The 22,310-nt window shown below is 42.2% G+C and overlaps 1 protein-coding gene across 1 annotated transcript in view; it reads right to left on the reverse strand.

The window, feature by feature from the left end:
• PKD1L1 (polycystin 1 like 1, transient receptor potential channel interacting) overlaps nt 1–22,310 on the reverse strand; it is a 180,940-nt gene that overhangs the window by 7,105 nt on the left and 151,525 nt on the right. The window contains 3 exon segments of the mRNA XM_023226405.2: nt 13,432–13,602; nt 17,417–17,578; nt 21,465–21,692. Of these exon segments, the coding sequence (XP_023082173.2) occupies nt 13,432–13,602; nt 17,417–17,578; nt 21,465–21,692 (561 nt within the window).

Raw genomic sequence — 22,310 nt, forward strand, 5'->3', positions numbered from 1 at the left:
CTTCCCACTGACCTCAAAGGCAGTGCTCTTCTGACTTCCCACTGACCTCAAAGGCAGTGCTCTTCTTGAACTGGACTTACTTCAAATGCAAGGCAGAACTTTTTATTCTGGAAAGAATTGTGCCCACAGAACAGACACTGGCAATCATATCCTTTTTAAAAAACGATGTTCAGCTAACAGGTTGTTGTATTAGTAGCTAAACTAGAAGCTCTTGTACTATGGAGAGAACCTCAAGTCTTTGAAAACATATTCTCTCCTATCCTTCACTCAAGTCATTTATCTGCTCTGAAGAATGCCAAAAACACACCACCGCGTCCTGCCCAGGGCCACACACATTTCCACTTATTTTTTAGGCTAAGCAGCAAATATGGATCCAAAAGTGGAAGAAATCAGACACTGCTGATGGCAGATGTTTTGCCAGCAGGTCAGATGGCTGCATGGTTTTTATCAAGCAGGCCCCATCACCTGAGAGCAGAGATCAAATGATCAAGGTAGTGTGTGTGGACAGCTTTTTGCAGCCACTGGCCGCTTCAGTCTCCTTTGTCAGTTTCTGTCTGGGATACGATGCTGTTCAAAATGCTGGCGAGCCTTTTGTGGTTAAATTATGCTGAAACATGGTGTGTTTTGAGGAGCAAGTTGTCAGCCAGCTCAATGATACCATCAGTGGGAGTAGTCCGTAACTCAGGCTCAGCTCCCGTACCTCTGTGTCTTGGTCAGATTCTCTAATCACTCTTCCACCCACATTTCTTGCTGGTATTCTCTATGGAGATATTTGGTTACTGATACAAACATATTACTCTTGTCCCAAATAACTCAGATGTTTTGAGCTTCTGAGAATGACTGCACCTTTACAGAGTCTAAGATGACACAGGCTCTTCCCTCCACCCCTATTTGGGTTTTAGTCCAGCAGAAACTGCGAACATATGGTGCGGGGCCCACAGATGCGGCCAGAATCTCATTAGGTAGAAATCTGAGCAATTCAGGATGTCCAACTACTACAGGAGCTCAGATGTCTTCAGGCTTTGGAACTTTCATTTATAAAAGATACTTGGGGAAAGGATAAACCATGGGCTGGGTGGGAGAAAGGAGGTGTCCAGAAAGAGCACTTGTTATGCATATCTGTGACTGGACTATTCTCTTGTTTGCTAGAAAAATAATTAATATTTGCATTGGTTTTTAAGTTATTACCATTTTCAACTTATTGTAATTTTGTATGCTATAACAACCTCGTTATTGTTTAATTTTTTTTTTTTAACTTTGAGATAATTGTAGATTCACACACAGTTGTAAGACCTAATACAGAACACTCCTATGTACCTTTTACCAGGTTTTCCTCAATGGTCACATCTTGCAAAATTACAAAACAATATCCCAGCCAGGATATTGACATTGATACAATTAAGGTAAAGAACATTCCATCACCAAGATCCCTTCTGCTGTCCTTTCATAGACGCACCTAAGCCTTCTTCCTTCCTTCCTGACTCCTGGCAACCACGAACTGCTTCCCATGTCTATAATTTTGTCATTTTAAGAATGTTATATTGGCCTGGCGCAGAGGCTCGTGCCTGTAATCCCGCATTTTAGGAGGCCGAGGTGGGTGGATGGCTTGAGGTTTGGAGTTTGAGACTAACCTGGCCAACATGGTGAAACCCCGTCTTTACTAAAAATACAAAAATTAGTCAGGCGTTGTGCTGTGCACCTGTAGACCCAGCTACCTGGGGAGGCTGAGGCATGAGAATCACTTTAACCCGGGAGATGGTGGTTGCAGTGAGTCGAGATTGTACCACTGTACTCCAGCCTGGGTGACAGAGTGAGACTATGTCTCAAAAAAAAAAAAAAAAAAAGTTATATAAATAGAATAATATAGTATGTAACCTTTTGAGTTTGACTTTTTGCACTCAGCATAATTCTCTGGAGATTCACCCAGGTGGTTGTGTGGATCGATAGTTTTTTTTGTCTTCATTGCTTAGTAGCATTCCATGATATGAAGGGACCACAGTTTGTTTAACCATTCACTCAGTGAAAGCTATTTCCAGTTCAGAGGTGTCACAAATAAAGCTGCTGTGAACATTCATGTGCAGGTTTTTATGTAAACCTAAGTCTTCACTTCTTTGGGATCTATGATCCAGATAATTTCTGGGTGATAATTTTCATGTTTCATTTTATAAGAAACTGCCAGACTATTTCCCATAGTTGTTGTACCATTTTACATTCCCACCAGCCATGTATGAGTGATGTGGTCTCTGTATTCTTCCCAGCATTTGGTGTTGTCACTATTTTTTATTTTAGTCTTTCTAAGGTATGTAGTGATATATCATTATGGTCTTAATTTTCATTTCCCTAATGGCTAGTGATAGTCACATCTTTTCATGTGTTTGCCATTTGTACATCTTTTTCAGTGAAATGTCTGTTCATTTTTTTGGTCTGTTTTCTAATTAGATTATTTGCATTTTTACTGTTGAATTCTGAGGCTTGGCTTCTTTATATATTGTAGATACTAGTTCTTTGTTGACTATGTGATCTGCAAATATTTTCCTCCAGTCCGTAGAGGATTGTCTTTCCATCCTCTCAACAAAGTCATTTGCAGAACAAAAGGTTTTTTATTTTGTGGTTTTGAGACAGAGTTTCGATCTGTCGCCCAGGCTGGAGAGCAGTGACATGATCTTGGCTCACTGCAAGCTCTGTGCTTCCTTGGGTTCAGGCCATTCTCCTGCCTTAGCCTCCCAATTAGCTGGGACTACAGGCGCCCGCCACCACGCCCGGCTAAATTTTTTGTATTTTTAGTAAAGACGGGGTTTCACCGTGTTAGCCAGGATGGTCTCAAGTTCCTGACCTCGTGATCCGCCCGCCTCAGCCTTCCAAAGTGCTGGGATTACAGGCGTGAGCCACCGCACTCTGCCAGAACAAAACATTTTAATTTTTAAAGTTCCAATTTCTGATTTCCTCCTGTTTTTTCCTCCCCCAAATTTGACAGTTTCATGTTTTGCATAAAACGTTGTTCATGATCCATTTTGAGTTACTTTTGTGTATGGTATGAGGTGTAGGTCCAAGTTCCTTTTGTTTTCTTGTGCTTTTGGATATTCAACTGCGTCAGTAACATTGTCAAAAATGCTATTTTTCCTTCAATGAATTGCTTCAGCACCTTTGTCAAGATGAGTCTGGCATGTTTGTGTGAGTCCATTCTGGGATCTCTATTTCTGGGATCTATTCTGTTCCAAGGATCTTTGTCTCTTCCCCTCTGTGAGGACCACATGGTGTTGACTGCTGTGGCTGCATAGTATAGTATAACCACCTTCTGTGCAAGGCATCCAGTTCCTCCCCTCTCCACTCTGACCCACCATCCAAGAAACCAGCTGCCTATGAGAGTTATAAATTATGTCACCCACAGCTTTTGAAAAAAGACGCTCAACTTCTGCAGGGTGCAGGGTGTTGGTAGGTCCTTCAAAGGTCAGTGCATATTTCTCAACTTTAATAATCACATTTCCTTACTCCTGCCTGGCAACGGGACCAGGATGTTTGTCAAAAAAATGCGGTAACTATGAAAGTAGAGACTGCAAGGAGGCCCTGGCAAGCACAAATCTCTGGAAAATTATTCAACTCAGGACAGTTGCAGCAGAAACTTTCCTAAGGTCTCTACTTTTTCAAGGACAAGGGCTAGAATTTCAGTAACACTTAAATTGATTCTAAACTAACAAGAGAAGACAGGAAGAAGGTCACCATGAGAAAAGAGTTCCTTCCTACAGTCCCAGAGATTTGTACAACCTCATTCTATATTTACTTGAATTCTGAAGATCAGATAGAATAAATCCCCACACCGGTGTAGTGAATGATGACATTGGTTCACCCATGTGTGCTAGCTGTAACTTGGATCCTCTGTCTTCCACTCAAGAAAAGTCTACTGGGATACCGGTTGAGTGAACATGGCTTTGTAATAGGGAAACCCTTGGATCTGCTCTAATTTTTCCTCTCCTTGGTCCTACTTAAAACCAATTAATTGTCAAGTCTTTCAACTATATGTTGAGTAATAAATTATTCAAGACACAGCTAAGAGTGCAAAACCAGTGGGAACTGCTGTGCTAGATTTTGCCAAAGATAGACACTCACTCCCAAACCACTGGGGAAATGGATTCGATCTCTACTAACGGTGTTGTGCTGGTGACATGGATGAAGTATGTCTTTGGGATTATTACGTGATTTTATCCCTTGAGAATGAGTCACTTACCCAAGGAGGAGGCAGCAGGAGCTCCTGACCTCAGAGGCTCTACTACATTCCTGCGTTCTGTAACTTGGAAAGCCAATGGGAGTATACATTGATAGCTATATAGTATTTTAGGGAAGACCCAATCGTATTTCTATTTAAAAGTACTATTTAAAATGGCAAAAAATCATCTTTTGTTACTACTTGATCTTTTCCACGAAGAACTCAGACAATCTACTTGTTTTATAATTTTAATGATAATCAGCATATACTAACATACAAACATCATTCTTATAAAAGCATTTCTAAATTAAGATCTATACGGAGTAAAAAAGAAGAGTTTGCTAATTTTTTGAGTATTTTGTTTTACTTTTGTCAGATGAGTAAAATTAAATTTTTCAAAAAGCTGGAGTTAATAGAAAACTATAATACGTGTCTTCAAATATTTACATTTGCTTAAATGTATTTGTTATGGATTGAATTGTTCTTCCTCCAGAACAAAAAAGGATGTTAAAATGCTAATCCTCGGTACCAGTGAATGTGACCTTATTTTGCTGATGACCAAGTTAAGACAAGGTCATTAGGGTGGGTCCTAATCCAATATGATTGTGTCCTTATAAAAAGAGAAAATTTGGACACCTAGGGAGAATGCCCTGTAAAAATGAGACTTATACTGCCACAAGCCAAGGAGCTAAGGGAAGCTGGGAGAGGCCTAGAACAGATCCTTCGCCAGGACCTTCAGAGGGAGCATGGTCCTGCTGACACCCTGATCTTGGACTTCTGGCCTCCAGACTGTAAGAGAATAAATTTCTGTTTGTGGCACTTTGTCATGGCAGCCCTAGCAAACTAATGCAGTATTTTACATATTCTTTTGAGAAATAATTGTAGTTTGCAAGACTCCAAATTGAAATAGAAACCTCGAAAAGAAGTCAGCTGACAGTGTATTTTAGTCCTTGAGAATTCAAGTTTCTTGAACCTTGCTAGGAGACAAATTGGCTCAAGTAAATGAATTATGTGTTCACAGTCATACAGAAGCCCTGGTCTATATCCTTAGTGCCTCGAGTGCCATTCTAGCACACATCTAAATAAAAGGGATTAACACTAATATTTCAACCTCATTGGAGCTATGTCTGCCAGGAAGGAATGAATCAGTAGCCACAGAAACATTCCTGCTTGTGAAGTCATCCCGGGAAGACTAAGTATAATCCATGAAAGCAGAGAGAATTCATTTCAGAAGGCTGTCTGCTTCAACATTTCTCTTTAGGTTTTAAGTTATTCTCACTTCTATTATATTAAGTATTTGTAAGCCATATCTAGTTCTTTTAAATTTAATTAGCTTTTCTTGTGATGTCCATCATGGGAAAAATTCCAAGACATACTTAGAAACATAGAAAAGCTTAGAAAAAACAGTAAGAACCATTAAAACAAATCATATCTCACAGCCATGACTCTATCATTTTGTCATCTCTTTACCTGGGTAATATAATAGCTTCTTTTTTTTCTGAGATAGAGTTTCACTCTTGTTGCCCAAGCTAGAGTTCAATGGTGCTATCTCGGCTCACTGCAACCTCCGCCTCCCAGGCTCAAGCGATTCTCCCGCCTCAGCCTCCAGAGTAACTGGGATTACAGATGCCCCCCACCATGCCCAGCTAATTTTTTTGTATTTTTAGTAGAAATGGCGTTTCACCATGTTGGCCAGGCTGGTCTCGAACTCCTGACCTCAGGCGATCCGCCTGCCTCAGCCTCCTAAAGTGCTGGGATTACAGGCATGAGCCACTGTGCCCGGCCCACAATAGTTTCTTTTTAAAAGCGTTTCACTTGGAAATAATTTTAAACTTAACAAGGAAGTTACAAGAATAATTCAGAAGCACTCAGCTACCCTTTCCAGAGCCACCTATTAGAATTTTCCCATGCTTGCTTTATTACTTGCCCTTTTCTATCCATATACATCATCCACTGCTTCTCTTTGCTCACTAACCAGTTCACTAAATATTTACTGAGTGCTGGGCTCTGTGGAAGCCACAGTGGTGGAGAGAAAGTCATGAGAACTCAGCTAGCAAGGGCAGAACCAGGAGGTGAGAGCAGGTGAAAATGATCATTTTTAGTTAAGTCCAGGAATATACTGGTCTGGGAATTATGGAGTGCATTTTTCCTGAGCATATTTCATTTGAACTTGATGTTTGCATCCTTACTGACCCCTCTCGGCTTCACATGAAGAAACACTTCATAACATAGGTCCAAGTGGATACAAAAGCTGCTCAGGTTTTTGTCCATAATTTTGATATTTGTATTTTCCAGTTCCAGGAGTATAATGTTTTCTGAGTGGACACAGTTCACTTTCAAGTCAATGTTGTTCATCTTTGGATCTCCAGTCTCTAAAATTGTGCCTGGCACAAAATTACTTGAGGAATGCATGAAACGTGAAACTCTTACTAGTCTCTATTAAAGCTATGGAGAGCACTTACAGCATGCAGACACAAACTCCTTTAACTGCTTTACCTCTCTCAGCGGTCTCATGGGAAAGGCTCTACTAGTGTCCTCCTTTTACAGAGTAGGATGTAAAGACACAAAGAAGTTAAGTTGCTTTCCCATAGTCGCCCAGTCATGCTCCACAGTTGCTCAACCCTCAGACCTGCCTGACTTCCATGTTTATCAGCAGGAGTTGGGGCATCTCTAGGGCATCATACCTTCTGCATGTTCAGGCCAAGTTGATATTTCCCTTTTTTTTTTTTTAAAGGGAGTCTCACTCTGTCGCCCAGGCTGGAGTGCAGTGGCGCAATCTCAGCTCACTGCAACCTCTGCTTCCCCGGTTCAAGCGATTCTCCTGCCTCAGTCTCCTGAGTAGCTGGGATTATAGGCACCCATCACCACACCTGGCTAATTTTTGTATTTTTAGGAGGGATGGAGTTTCACCACGTTGACCAAGCTGGTCTTGGACTCCTTACCTCAAGTGATCTACCTGCCTCGGCCTCCCAAAGTTCTGGAATTAGGTGTGAGGCACTGCGCCTGGCCAATATTTCCTTTTAAAAAGCTCCTTCTAGCCTGTTTCTTCCTCAAGGATTCAAACTTAGTGTTCAGATACATTGCATTATCCATTAGAAAATACTGAAGTCAATGAAGATTCAGTAAGTTTACAGAACCCAACTATAATTACAAAAACTTCCAGATTTGAGGGAGTTCAGTAAATTTCTTTGACAGTCACCTGTGACGGGGGCTATGTAAATGCATTGGGAAAACGTAAGTATTCTAAATCTTCTCATTATTCTACAAACTGGCAAGTTAAGGGAAGAAGCTGAGAGAAAATTCACCCTCTTGATGGCTTCCTGTTCCTGAGTAACACTGACCGGCAAAGTTCAGAGCACAAAGCTTGCTGAAAAGAGTGGCTGTGGACTGTGGACTGTGGCACGCCAGTCTTCACAAATTGTGTTGGAGACCCCAAATGTGAAAGGGAATGCAGATTTTCCACCTCACCTTCCTCCTGGCAGGTAGGTGCTAAGGAATTACACTGAAAAAAATATAGACAAAAATCCTCTAGGAGAGGCCCTGTGCTCTGAGGTCAGGCACTCCCTCTGGATGTTCCTGCCTTACGCAGTGGTATTCACAAAAGCAAATCAAGAGGAAGATATGTGAAGGAAAATCCCTTCTGACATCTCTAAATTGCATCCACTGACTAGTGGCCCAGCCAGCTCCTGTAAAGTGGTGAGTCATCGCAGTAGAGAAGAGGCCCCAGCAGGGAGCAGGGCAAGAGCTCGGAGGTCCTTCTGTGCAATCAGCAGCAGCCCCCGGCTGGGAGCTCTCCTTGGGGTCCAAGGCTACATAGCTGAGAGGCCACGGAGTGCCAAGAACCGTTAAGGGGGCAGAGCTGGCAAGGGGGAGGACGTGGGGGCTGGCAACTCACCGCATTTTGTTGCCATGAGTCACTTAAAAAATACAAAGAACAATATGATTTGTAGGTGGTTATTGATAGCTCCAGGCATCCAATCCTTCTAGTTTATAAAGATACAAATCTTAATTATTAATGGTTAAGATGAAGAAACAAATGCCTTGAAGTTAGGAAATTCAAACGAATTGTTTCCTCAGATCACCTCACACAAAAGACGGTCTGTTCTGTAAAGTCCAGCTTGCTTGGCCTATTCCAAGACCAGTGACATTCCTGGTTCTTTCCCAGGGAGGCCAGCTAAACTCATGTTGCAGAAACTGGAGTTCTGCAGGCAGAAACCCACCTGGGAGCCAGGTGAGAGAGACCCACCCTTGGCAGCATTAACTTTTTGCCAAACATACTTTTGATAAATACCCCATAAAGTGATAGTCCAGAAAGCACTGTGTTTTCCTGTGGAATGAAACCAAAGTTATGATTGCATTGCTGCCAAAAACGTCCCACTCATACACAAGAAGAGTAAGTCATAAGGGCAAAGACAGCAACTACAAGCCTCCAACATCATTTGAGGGAAATTCTTTTCTCAGCCATAGGAAATTAGTATAGATTACTATATATTGTAACTGTATAAGGACTCACAATAGTGTGTGTTGTGTATATAAAAGACAGCCCAACCATATTATAAACTTAAAGTTCTTGCTAGCTCTATGAGCTATTAAATATATGAACAAATTAAGTGGGTTTATAGGAAAGAGATGAGGCATACCCCTTTAAAATGCTGTGGTGGGACTTTGTTTTCTTTTTTTTTTTTTTTTTTTTTCTTTTTTGAGACAGGTTTTCACTCTGTTGCCCAAGCTGGGGTACAGTGGCATAATCATGGCTCACTGCAGCCTTGACTTCCCCAGCTCAAGTGATCCTCCCATCTCACCCTTCCAAGTAGCTGGGACCAGAGGTGTGTGCCACCACACCTGGTTAATTTTGTGCTAATTTTGTATTTTTTGTACAGACAAGATCTCATCATGTTGCCCAGACTGGTCACGAACTCCTGGGCTCAAGTGATCCTCCAGTCTCGGACTCCTAAAGTGCTTGTATCGTAGGCAGGAGCCACTGTGTCCGGCCTGTAGGACTTTTGAATTGACAATCTTTTTGTCCTTAACCTTAGTAGTAAAGGCTCTGATGTTGTATTATTAAATATAATACTGGCATTTAACTTGAGCTATATTCCTATTTTTTAAAAAAATATCACTTTCATTTTTATTAAGAATACATTTTAAAAATTAGGAATGAATGTTGAATTTTATCAAATGCAGCCATGGAAAAAATAAAATGATAGTTTTCTCCCTGTTTGGTAAAGGCTATTAATATAGTCTTATTTTATTTCATTTATTTTTATTTATTATTTCATTTTTTATTTTATTCATATATTTTTATTTTATTTATTCTGTTACCCAGGCTGGAAATGCAGTGGCGTGATCTCTGTTCACTGCAACCTCCACCTTCCAGGTTCAAGAGATTCTCATGCCCCAGCCTCCTGAGTAGCGGTGATTATAGGCATGCACCACACTGGGCTATTTTTTGTTGGCCAGGCTGGTCTCGAACTCCTGGCCTCAAGTGGCCCACCTGCCTTGGCCTCCCAAAGTGCTGGGATTACAGGTGTGAACCACCACACCCAGCCCAGATATATATATATATATTTTATTTTATTTTATTTATTTTTTATTTTTTGAGATGGAGTCTCACTCTGTTACCCAGGCTGGAGTGCAGTGGCAGGATCTCGGCTCACTGCAAGCTCCACCTCTTGGTTTCACGCCATTCTCCTGCCTCAGCCTGTAGCTGGGACTACAGGTGCCTGCCACCACATCTGGCTAATTTGTTTTGTATTTTTAGTAGAGACGGGTTTTCACCGTGCTAGCCAGGATGGTCTTGATCTCCTGACCTCATGATCTGCCCACCTTGGCTTCCCAAAGTGCTGGATTACAGGTGTGAGACACTGCGCCCGGCAAACTACCACAAGATTCTTTACAGGTATTGACAAACTGATTCTAAAATTTACATGAAAAGCAAAGGAACTAGAATAGCCTAAAAAATTCTGAAACCGATGAGCAAAGTCAGAGAATGGACACTACTAATGTATTTTTAATATTAAAATATTTATATCCTGATTTAATACTCATATGATCATGGGATATAATTTTCTGAATCTGCTGCTGGATTCTATTTGTTAATGTTTTATTTAGATTTTTGATATCAAAACTCAGTAAGACTGACATGTAATTTTATTTTTAATTTGGAATATTTTTGTACAGTTTTTAGATCAATAAATTGCTTGTTTCATAAAAACACATTCAGAAGCGTTTCCTCTGTCTCTGCTGTGGCACAGTTTGAAGATTGTTCTGGACTTACGTGCTTCTTAAATAGTTTGGTGTATTTTCTCTGTAAAACCATCTGGGGCTGGTGCTTTTGGAGGGACAGAACTGCAAATACTGTTTCAGGTTTCTGTCTCTACTCAAGTCAGTTTTTTGCATAATGAACACTGATTGATAAGTGTTCTCTCCTTCCAAAATTTTTTAATTTATTTAATTTCCTTGAGGTTATTTTCTGTTTCTCATTTTTATTTTGTATATGAATTGTACTCACTTTGTTCATCATATTTAGATATGTTAGCCAATAATTTGTCAATTTAGTTGTTTGTAAAAAGAATAATCTCTTGGATTACTTCATTTTGCTGTTGAGTTCATTAAATTATACTTTCATCCCCTCAACTTCTTTCCTTCTGTTTTGCTTAGTGTGTGTGTATATTTGTGTGTGTTGTGAATTTTTCTGATTTGAGTTGTACACATACTTAGTTTACTTTTATTTTTTGTTGCTCCACATAATATACCGTGGGTTTTCATCTGTCAGTGCTTTCTGCAAAGCACTAATTAGCAGTATATATGGTCCTTTGTTTTAATCCTATCATTAAAAAATAATATATACCTTATGGTTTAAATATAAATACATAAAATAATCTTTCTTCTAAAATTTTTAATTAAATTCTTTCTTTTTTATGTTACAAATATAATATATACTATCCCATCTCTTTTTCCTCTATATAAATCCTCTATTTTATTTATTTATTTATTCATTTATTTTTGAGGTGGAGTCTCACTCTGTTGCCCAGGCTGGAGTGCAGAGGTGTGATCTCGGCTCACTGCAACCTCCGCCTCCCAGGTTCATGCCATTCTCCTGCCTCAGCTTCCCGAGTAGCTGGGACTACAGACGCCCGCCACCACGCCTCGCTAATTTTTTGTATTTTTTAGTAGAGACGGGGTTTCACCATGTTAGCCAGGATGGTCTTGATCTCCTGACCTCCTGCAGGCGTGAGCCACCGTGCCTGGCCCCCATATTCTAGTTTTAATTGATGTGAATCCATTTCTTCCCTGGGACACAGTTCCTTTTTAAATATATAGGTCTATATCTCTTTTCCAGTAAAGTCTTTTAAAATTATATTAAAAAATTTTTTTTTCCGGTTCAAATTTTCTGGGCTTTTTTAGGGGAGACACTAATTATAGATACCCTTTCCATGTCTTATGCACATCCTTTCCGGTCTGATTTCCATGTGTATTACTATTCTTAAAATCAATTTTAACTTTTTTTTTTTTTTTTTTTTACAGAATTTTCTCCAATACGTCATCCGCATAGTTTATTCTCTTTTCTGTGAATCCATTTGCTTTATTTTATTTTCCATTTTTTCCCTCAACTCTGTTAATTCATTGTCTTTTTATTTCATCTTAGAGTTCTTTCGTCTTCACTTCAAACTGTCATTTCAAAGAAACATTTTTTTTCCATTAATTTACTTTTTGTGTGGAGAACATCTCGGTTACAGTTTTTATCTGTTGATGGCAAATGTTTTCAAAGTTATCCCCTTCATCTTCACTTTTGGTCATTTGTACATACTGCTTTTTCCTGAAGCAGATTTGCATAGATCCAATAATTAAATAATAATATTTTTATTATTATTACTTTTATATGTATTATTATATAAATTATATATATTATATATATATTATTATATACTTTTATTATTATTACTCCTCTCTACATGTGGAAGTTCATCTTTTCATAAAGGGTGTTATTCTCTGGGTTGTTGTGAATTAGGGCCAGAGAAGGGCTGGGGCAGAGAGCTTGTAGCAGGTACCTCATGTTCTCCTCTGCCTTCAGAGAGCTCCTTCATTGCCACTCAGCCATGTGAACATGACTGCTACGGGCCAGCAGAGTATCTCTCTGGATCTCAGGGAAGTTACCACTGGAAGCTATTTATCATCAGGGCACAGCAATCATCTTTCTTTTTCACTATGTACCTGGCACATGGTACGTCTATTTGTGTTGATTTTTCTATAGTTTGCAAGTAGTGTGACTCTAGGTCTGTGAATCACCAATAGTTGCTCCTCTAGGCAGCCACATCAACAAACAGCTTCCTACAAAGATGGCTTCCTGCATGTTTAGTCCTTCAGTCCTATGTCCCAGGAACTCTGTGGCATTAGGTTTCAGGGAGATTCCTCAAACTCTTTTGTGCTCTATAATCTTTTCTTCCAAACCAGGGGCCTTTCGTTGGCTCCTCCAGAAACACTGTCTGACTTGGAGAATTCTGTGTGCTCTTGGAAATAGTAGCATCCTCTCTCCTTTTGATCTAATTTTTACTGTTCTTGGCATCCATTGTTGGGATTACTGGTCATATTCTGGGGCAGATTTCTGTTTTTTCATTTCTGGGACGATCCAGTTTCCATTTCTGTTTCTCAATCTCCTTGCTGATTTCAGTTGTAATCAGAAATAAGGGGCAGATAGATACTTATGCTACCGTTTTTTTTTTTTTTTTTTTTTTTTTTGAGATGGAGTCTCGCTCTGTTGCCCAGGCTGGAGTGCAGTGGCCGGATCTCAGCTCACTGCAAGCTCCGCCTCCTGGATTCACACTATTTTCCTGCCTCAGCCTCCCGAGTAGCTGGGACTACAGGCGCCCACCACCTCGCCCGGCCAGGTTTTGTATTTTTTTAGTAGAGACGGGGTTTCACCGTTTTGGCCAGGATGGTCTCCATCTCCTGACCTCGTGATCCGCCCGTCTCGGCCTCCCAAAGTGGTGGGATTACAGGCTTGAGCCACCGTGCCCGGCCTTATGCTACCATTTTAAACTGGAAGTCACATTATGCACTTTATTAAGTGGTTCTTTAGTTTTGGCCAGAGCATATCTTATCAGCAGTATGATCCCTAGAGAATATTTATGCAAATGACCTTATAATTTGGAAAAACAACTATTCCAAAACTCCTTTAGAACTTAAATTGCTATAAAGAAAATTGACATAAATAATTTTGCATGTCTTACCTCAGTAGCTTGTTTACTAGAAATGTCCACCAAGGGACTCTCTTCTGCCCTTGCCTCCCCTGTGCTGTTGGATGTTTTTTCCAGAAGAGGGAGTTGTAGGCTGTCAGACAAACCATTAATCTTCATCAGAAGTTCGTCTAACAGATTTGCAAATTCATCCAAGTAGTAATTCTGAAGGGAAGAAAGTTAGATTAGTAAATGCATTCAAGAATCTCATTATCCCTCTTCCCTCATTATGTGAAGCATTTAGGGGTACTATCTGTAGACAGTATTGGGCTATGTTAAGAAACATACTGACCCTGCCTACAGTTAGAAGACCTGGGTGCTAGACGTGCTCTTATGTCTCTATATCTCAGTGCTTCGATAATAATGTATATATACATATATGCATGTAAATGCTACAGTTAATAATGCCTACATAAAAAATTATTGAATGGATTTAAAGGCAATAATGCATAGTGCTACTATGGGAAAATGAGGTCATTCTTTCATCCCTTCAATTAATAAGTCTTTATTGAACACTGTTAAAAAAAATAAGGCAATAATGAATGGGGAAGCACATGACAGAGAGTAAAGCCCTATCAAAATGTACAATACTGTGATTTTTTTTTTTTTTTTTTTTTGAGACAGAGTCTCACTCTGTCACCCAGGCTGGAATGCAATGGCACAATCTCAGCTCACTGCAAACTCTGCCACCCGGGTTCACGCCATTCTCCTGTCTCAGCCTCCTGAGCAGCTGGGACTACAGGCACCTGCCAACACACCCAGTTAATTTTTTTTTTGTATTTTTAGTAGAGACAGGGTTTCACCGTGTTAGCCAGGATGGTCTTGATCTCTTGACCTCATGATCCACCCATCTTGGCCTCCCAAAATGCTGGGATTACAGGTGTGAGCCACCGTGCCTGGCCGGTACCATGATTATATATGACCGCCTTCAGAACCTCACTGGATGATGCTTAAATATCAGCCGATATGGTTTGGCTGTGTCCGCATTCAAATCTCAACTTGAATTGTATCTCCCAGAATTCCTATGTGTTGTGGGAGGGACCTAGGGGGAGGTAATTGAATCATGGGGGCTGGTCTTTCCCGTGCTATTCCTGTGATAGTGAATAAGTCTCACGAGATCTGATGGTTTATCAGGTGTTTCTGCTTTTTCATCTTTCTCATTTTTCTCTTGCCGCTGCCATGTAAGATGTGCCTTTCACCTCTCACCATGATTCTGAGTCCTCCCCAGCCATGTGGAACTGTAAGTCCAGTTAAACCTCTTTTTGGGGGCTGGGCGCTGTGGCTCATGCCTGTAATCCCAATACTTTGGTGGTCTGAGATGGGCGGATCATGAGGTCAGGAGATCGAGACCATCCTGGCTAACACGGTGAAACTCCGTCTCTACTAAAAATCCAAAAGAATTGGCTGGGTGTGGTGGCAGGCACCTGTAGTCCCAGTTACTTGGGAGGTTGAGGTGGGGGAATGGCGTGAACCTTGGAGCTGGCAGTGAGCCAAGATCACGCCACTGCACTCCAGCTTGGGTGACAGAGCAAGACTCCATCTCAAAAAAAAAAAAAAAGAAAAAAGAAACAAAAAACCTCTTTTTGTCCCCAGTTTCGGGTATGTCTTTATCAGCAGCTTGAAAATGAACTAATACACTAATACAGTAAATTGGTACCAGTAGAGTGGGGTGTTGCTGAAAAGATACCCAAAAATGTGGAAGTGACTTTGGAACTTGATGACAGGCAGAGGTTGGAACAGTTTGGAGGGCTCAGAAGAAGACAGGAAAATGTGGGAAAATTTGGAACCTCCTAGAGACTTGTTGAATGGCTTTGACAAAAATGCTGATAGTGATATGAGCAAAAAAGTCCAGGCTGAGGTGGTCTCAGATGGAGATGAGGAACTTGTTGGGAACTGGAGCAAAGGTGACTCTTGTTATGTTTTAGCAGAGACTGGTGGCATTTTGCCCCTTCCCTTGAGTTTTGTGGAACTTTGAACTTGAGAGAGATGATTTAGGGTATCTGGCAGAAGAAATTTCTAAGCAGCAAAGCATTCAAGAGGTGACTTGGGTGCTGTTAAAAGCATTCCATTTTAAAAGGGAAATGGAGCATAAAAGTTAAAAAAAGTTTGCAGCCTGACAATGCAGTGGAAAAGAAAAACTCATTTTTTGGGGAGAAGTTCAAGCCAGCTGCGAAATCTGCATAAGTAGCAAGGAGCCTAATGTTAATCCCCAAGACCATGGGGAAAATGTCTCCAAGCCATGTCAGAGACCCTCACAGCAGCCCCTCCCATCACAGGCCTGGAAGCCAAGGAGGAAAAAGTGGTTTTGTGGGTTGGGCCCAGGTTCCCCGTGCTGTATGCAGCCTAGAGACTTGGTGCCCTGTGTCCCAGCTGCTCCAGCCATGGCTGAAAGAGGCCAATGCACAACTTGGGCTGTGGCTTCAGAGGGTGGAAGCCCTAAGCCTTGGCAGCTTCCATGTGGTGTTGAGACTGTGGGTGCATAGAAGTCACGAATTGAGGTTTGGGAACCTCAGCCCAGATTTCAGAAGATGTATGGAAATGCCTGGATGCCCAGGCAAAAGTTTTCTGCAGGGGTGGGGCCCTCGTGGAGAACTTCTGCTAGGGCAGTGTGGAAGGGACCTAGTGGAGCTGTGAGAAGAGGGCCACCATCCTCCAGACCCCAGAATGGTAGATCCTCTGACAGCTTGCACTGTGTACCTGGAAAAGCCACAGACACTCAATGCCAGCCCATGAAAGCAGCCGGGAGGGAGGCTGTACCCTGCAAAGCTACAGGGGCAGAGCTGCCCAATACCATGGGAACCCACCTCTTGCATCATCATGACCTGCATGTGAGCCGTGGAATCAAAGGAGATCATTTTGGAGCTTTAAACTTTGATCGACCTGTTGGATTTTGGATTGGTATGGGGCCTGTAATCCCTTTGTTTTGGTCAATTTCTCCCATTTGGAACAGTTGTATTTACCCAATACCTGTACCCACATTGTGTCTAGGAAGTAACTAGCTTGTTTTGATTTTACAGGCTCATAGGCAGAAGGGACTTGCCTTGTTTCAGATGACACTTTGGACTGTATACTTTTGGGTTAATGCTAAAATGAGTTGACTTTGGGGGACTGTTGGGAAGGCATAATTTGTTTTGAAATGTGAGGACATGAGATTTGGAGGGGCCAGGGGCAGAATGATATTGTTTGGCTGTGTCCTGATTCAAATCTCAACTTGAATTGTATCTCCCGGAATTCCCACATGTTGTGGGAGGGACCTAGTGGGAGGTAATTGAATCATAGGGGCTGGTCTTTCTCATGCTATTCTCATGATAGTGAATAAGTCTCACAAGATCTGATGGTTTATAGTGGGTTTCCACTTTTGCTTCTTGATCATTTTTCTCCTGCTGCCGCCTTTCACCTCCCACCATGAATCTGAGGCTTCCCGAGTCATGTGGAACTGTAAGTCCAATTAAACTTCTTTTCATTCCCAGTTTGGGGTATGTCTTTATCAGAAGTGTGAAAACGAACTAATACATCAGCCATGGAAGAAAGTGAGTATTCAGTGTGCAAACACCTGGTTTGATTTGTTTACATTCACGTCTGGGGTGACTGACTCAAACAATGCACCTAAGGCTCCATGTTTTAGATAGAAGTTTGGGTTTGATAGCAGGCACCAAAAGCAAATGACTAACTCAGGGGACAGAATACAGCATGTCTGTCCTGGGGAAGACTGTAAACTCTGTCTTTCCAACTGTACAGGTCATTGTAAGGCTATAGCGAGTTAATGCAGGAGAATGTGCTTGGTAATCTGTAGTGTTTTAGAATTGCAAGGGAAAATTCCATGAGCTGCACTATGATTGAGACTAATTCTGTGGCTTTGCAATGAGATTTGGCATGGAAACATACTCATGCTTTGATAACTGACAGCAAAGTTCTGCAATGAAACCATCACCTTGAGTGTGTGCTATCACGCTCAGTAATCCAAGATCCCACAGCTTACATGATTCTCAACCATCTCAGCCTCTTCCAGCTTTGGTGTTTCCAGTCTCAGAAAGGTGAGGGCCTTTTCCCACATATAAGCAGTGACATCTTTAAGTCTCACAAGAGATTTACTTTGAAAATATTTTCTTTTTCGGGGTAAAGTCATGAGAAAACCTCGTAGCTAGGAAAAAGAAAAAAATAAAGACAAATTTCATGTTAGCAACCTAAATAAAGAGCCTCCTTAATGTGATAAACTATACAATGAAGATTATATCTGATGATGCTACTTTATGACCTTTTGGTAAAATAGTGACTTCTTGGTTAAAAAAAGCAAAATCAGGAAAATACCTCTCCTGAATTGAACTAAATGGCAGTAAGATGATCTCAGCAATGGAAATTCATTGTATTATAAAGGTTGTTTTCAGAATCTAACTTTGAAGACTGAGATTATCAATGCATTGTGCAGGACTGTATGTAAAGTCTGTGTCCCAGTTTCGGTGTCCCCTGGTGAGCCATTCTGAGCTGTGGGTGCGCCTCAGGAGAGAGGCCTGTGCCTGTGCCTGGGAGACCTGTAAGGGTCTTGGGTTCAGCAACCTGTTGTGCCCTCAGCGTGTGCTCTATAAGCCTCCAGGTGTTTTATTTCTTCACTGCAGACTGTAAGCTGTTAGCTCAAAAGCCTACTGGTACCAAACTCAAATTTTTACACATCCAATTATTTTAAAAATAACCCAAACAATTTTTTAGCCACGTAGAGCCTGTCAGCTTTACACACCCTGCAAAACCTCAGGGGACAGCAGTTACCCACTGATAATGTTATAAGGCCTCAAGCTGCCACTGGCCTTAGGAGCTTTCTGACCCAGAGCCTCCCCTCCATGCTGCCAAGCAGCATCCTCTAAGGGGTAAACTCCCTCTCTGCTGCCCCTCTCCCCTGAGATCTCCCTTGCTCTTTCTCCTTTATGGATTGTTCTTGGCCCCTACACTGTAAACCCGTGGACAGTTTCATAGCATGAGGGAGTTCCCCCACATGGAAACACTTCAAAACATTACCCAAATAAAGCTTGTGTGTGTTATCATCTCTTGTGGTCATATGTGTGTTCTTGATTGGTCCCCAAATCCCTTGAACCCCTCATAAAGTTTCAGAACTCTGCAAAGATGCTCAGGAGCCTGAAAGGGTAGGCCACTAGTGCGTAAGTCTGAGGCCTCCCGGCTCTACCAGCAAAACAGCCACGGGGGATAGCAAGGCCTGACTCTTGTACCCAGAGACCTCAATGCAATATTGCCTGCCTGTCTCAGAAGATAGCATCCAGGTGCCTAAGCATGATATTCAAGGCCCTTCATTCCTGACTTTAACCATCCTTTTCAGCACAATGTCCACTTGACTCAGAACTCCAGCATGGCCCTCCCTGCATGCCCCCTGTCTAAAATGCTGCTCTCAGCAGTTGTCACCGTGAGTGGAACTCCTTATCAAGGCTCCCTCTCCTGCTGTGTGAAGATTTCCTGGTCTCCTTAAGAAGAATAAATGAGTCTCTGATCTAAGTTTCTTGCTATTTGAGGACACCTCTAGTTAGGCTTTGAAATTGCCTATAATTGTGTAGGATCTGTATGCTGAGAACTATAAAACAGTGATGAAAAAAAATCAAAGACTACCTAAATAAATGGAGAGAAATACAGAATTCTAGGATTGAAAAAACTTAGTATTATTAGGATGACAATTCCCCCAAATTTGATGTATACTTCCACAGCAAGTTCAATCAAAACACCAACATGATTCTTAAAAAAGATATTAACAAGATGATTCTAAAACTTACATTGAAAGGCAGAAGAGCTAGAATAGCTACAACCGAAACAGAAAAAAGCTGGAGGACTCATCCATGCTACTTTAAGATTTGCCACAGAGTGATCAAGACCTCGTGGGATTGGCTAAAGGAAAGATCAATGGAACAGAATAGAGAACCCAGATATAGACACACACAGTCGATTGTTTTTTGACAAAAAAGCACCTGGAGGCTTATAGAGCACATGTTGAGGGCACAACAGGTTGCTGAACCCAAGATCCTTTCTGGTTTCCCAGGCACAGGCACAGGCCTTTCTCCTGAGGCGCACCCACAGCTCAGAATGGTTCACCAGGGGACACCGAAACTGAGACACAGACTTTATATACAGGCATGCACATTGCATTGATAATCTCAGTCTTCAAAGTTAGATTCTGAAATTCAATGGAGTAAATATTCTTTAAAAAAATTGCGCTGGAATAATTGGATTTTCATTTATAAAAAACAGGAACTCTGTTCCATACCTCACATCTTACATTAAAATTAGCTCAAAACACATGATTAACCTAAATGTAAAACATAAAACTATAAAAATTCTAGAAGAATGGCCGGGTACGGTGGCTCAGTCTGCAATCCCAGCACTTTGGGAGGCCGAGGCTGGAGGATCACAAGGTCAGGAGTTCGAGACCAGCCTGACCAACATGGCGAAACCCTGTCTCTACTAAAAATACAAAACTAGTCATGCGTGGTGGCACACGCCTGTAATCCCAGCTACTCAGGAGGCTGAGGTAGGAGAATCACTTGAACCTGGGAGGCAGAGGTTGCAGTGATCTGAGATCACGCCACTGTACTCTAGCCTGGGTGACAGGAGAGACTCCGTCTCAAAAAAAAAAAAAATTATAGAAGAAAATAATAGGAGAAAATATATGTGACCTTGGGTTTGGCAATTCATTTTAGCCAGGGCACCAACAGCAAAATCCATAAAAGAAAACATTGAAAAACTGGCCTTTATCAAAAATTACAACTTCTGCTCTGTAGAGATGCTGTTAAGAGAATAAAAGGAGAAGCTACATATTTATAAATCACATATCCAATATAAAAATGGTATTCAAAATATAAAAATTGCCATAATTGTTTGTATATGCCAGTCTTCCCTCTGGACTGTGAGCTCCCTAAGGCAGGAACCAGTTATTATCTTTGCTTCGCCATTGCCTGAATATAATGGGCATTCTTGAGGTTTTTGTTGAATGAGTGCGTGAATGAACAAATGATAGATGGGTGGGTGGATGGGTGGACAGGTAACCAGTTTGGTGAGCAGGTGGGTGGATGGGTGATCAATGGATTTATGCATTCATGGATGAGCAAGCGTGGGGAGCTAGGATCACTGATAAAAGCAAAGGGCTTGGGCCTGAGTGTTGTCAAGGTGTGAACATGAACAATCACTTTTAGTTTCCCTCTAGCTACTAAACTAGAGTACCGGCAGACTTTTAAGGACTGTAGAGAATTTTTATCCACTTACAAAGCTTGAATATTCAATTTACTGCACTTGTAGTGGGCTCTACAATGTGTCAGAAACTACTACTCTAAAAGGCAGGCACACCAATATGCCTGCTAGGAATGTGGCTAGAGTTCAAAAGGAGACCAAAACTAACAGCACAGGACAATGGGTGCAATGAGGAGGCATGCTCAGAGCCTTCAGGGCTCCAGGGGAGGATCGGTGCTGGGAGAGCTTCTAGAGGGAACACCACACTGACCCTGTGTGGAAGAAGAATCTCTTCTTCCGTTGAAGGAGTTTAAGCCGTGTATGACATGACTAGATTTGCCAGTGGCAGATCACTAGGAGGGCGTGAAACAGGGAGCCGTTCCTCCTTTGGCACCTAGCCTGGAGAACACGTCCAGTGGAGGGTGGCTGATGGGAGTGCAACTCTGATAAGATGGAAAGACTGAGAAAAGGCAACAGATACCCCTGAGGCAGTGTGAGATTGCAGATGAAGTTCAAAGCAAGAAATGATGTGATTCAGTGCAGGGTGAGGGGGGCCAGGGAAGCTTCCTGGAGGAGGTGGCACCCTGGGGTGGCTGCTGTCGTGCTGGACTGTTCTAGAGTAAGGGAGAGTCAAACCAACTGTGTTTGACTGACCTGACCTCCCAGGGCAGGTGAGCTGGGTGGCAGGGATTCATTACTAGGAGATCTGGCCTGTGTTGCCTGGCCCTGTCCACGCGGACCAGAGTTTCACTGCAACAGCAAATGAAACTTTTACAAACCATGACTTGAAAGTTGGGGACGTGTTTACTTACCATTCCAAAACACAATGTGGCAGAGACTGTTAAAAGGATCCCAAAGTAACAAGCCATGGCCCGCTGGTCAGACTTGGAAAGGCCAAGGAGGGAGTCTTTTTGGCTTCTGGGAAAATGAAATAGCAGCCCGGGGAAGGCGTCTGTGAAGGTACCAGGTGGTAGAGCCCACATAGTGAGCAGGAATCGGCGCAGGTGGGAGAGGGCAGCCAGCATCAGGGCCGCCACCAGCTGCAGAAAGAAAAGCCAGAGAGCACTGACCTCGTCACCTCTTCTTAGGAGTGGAAGACTCAACTTCCAAATGTTGAAAATAGAGACGAACTTGGAGGGGCAGTTTTGGGAGTGTGGATCAATCACGTCATCCCTGGTTTTGAACCCGAAAGGTGGTGTCGCCCTCTCACCCCTCTCCCAGGCCTCCCTCCTCCCACTCCACCAGCAGCCCCCCACACTGTGGCTGGTCTTCCTCCTCCCTTTCAAGGGCTCTTCCTGCCAGTGCCACTCTCCTTTCCTCAGCTGCCTCCTCTGCCTGTGGTGACAAGCGGCCTGCTCCCCTGGCCTTTGGGCCCCTTAGGAGGCCATGGTTGCCACGAGGAGGCAGCTCCTTCATCATCTTTATGTCCCCTACACCTGGCCAGAGCTTAGTAAAATAAACCCCTTAGGAAGCATCAGGAGGGCTTTCCGATTTTGATGTAAAATTGGTTCAGGTTAAGTTTCATGGTCCTGGTTGTTCTAACAGACTGGGAACTTGGCCTGGGATCTAAGGGGTTGTATCATTGGCCTTGTTCATGTTTCTCACTCCATCTGCTCCAACCAGCTCTGGTGCTGACAAGTATTTTCTCAGCCTGGATG

The sequence above is a fragment of the Piliocolobus tephrosceles genome, chromosome 8, assembly GCF_002776525.5.
Source record: "Piliocolobus tephrosceles isolate RC106 chromosome 8, ASM277652v3, whole genome shotgun sequence".
Lineage (NCBI taxonomy): Eukaryota > Metazoa > Chordata > Mammalia > Primates > Cercopithecidae > Piliocolobus > Piliocolobus tephrosceles.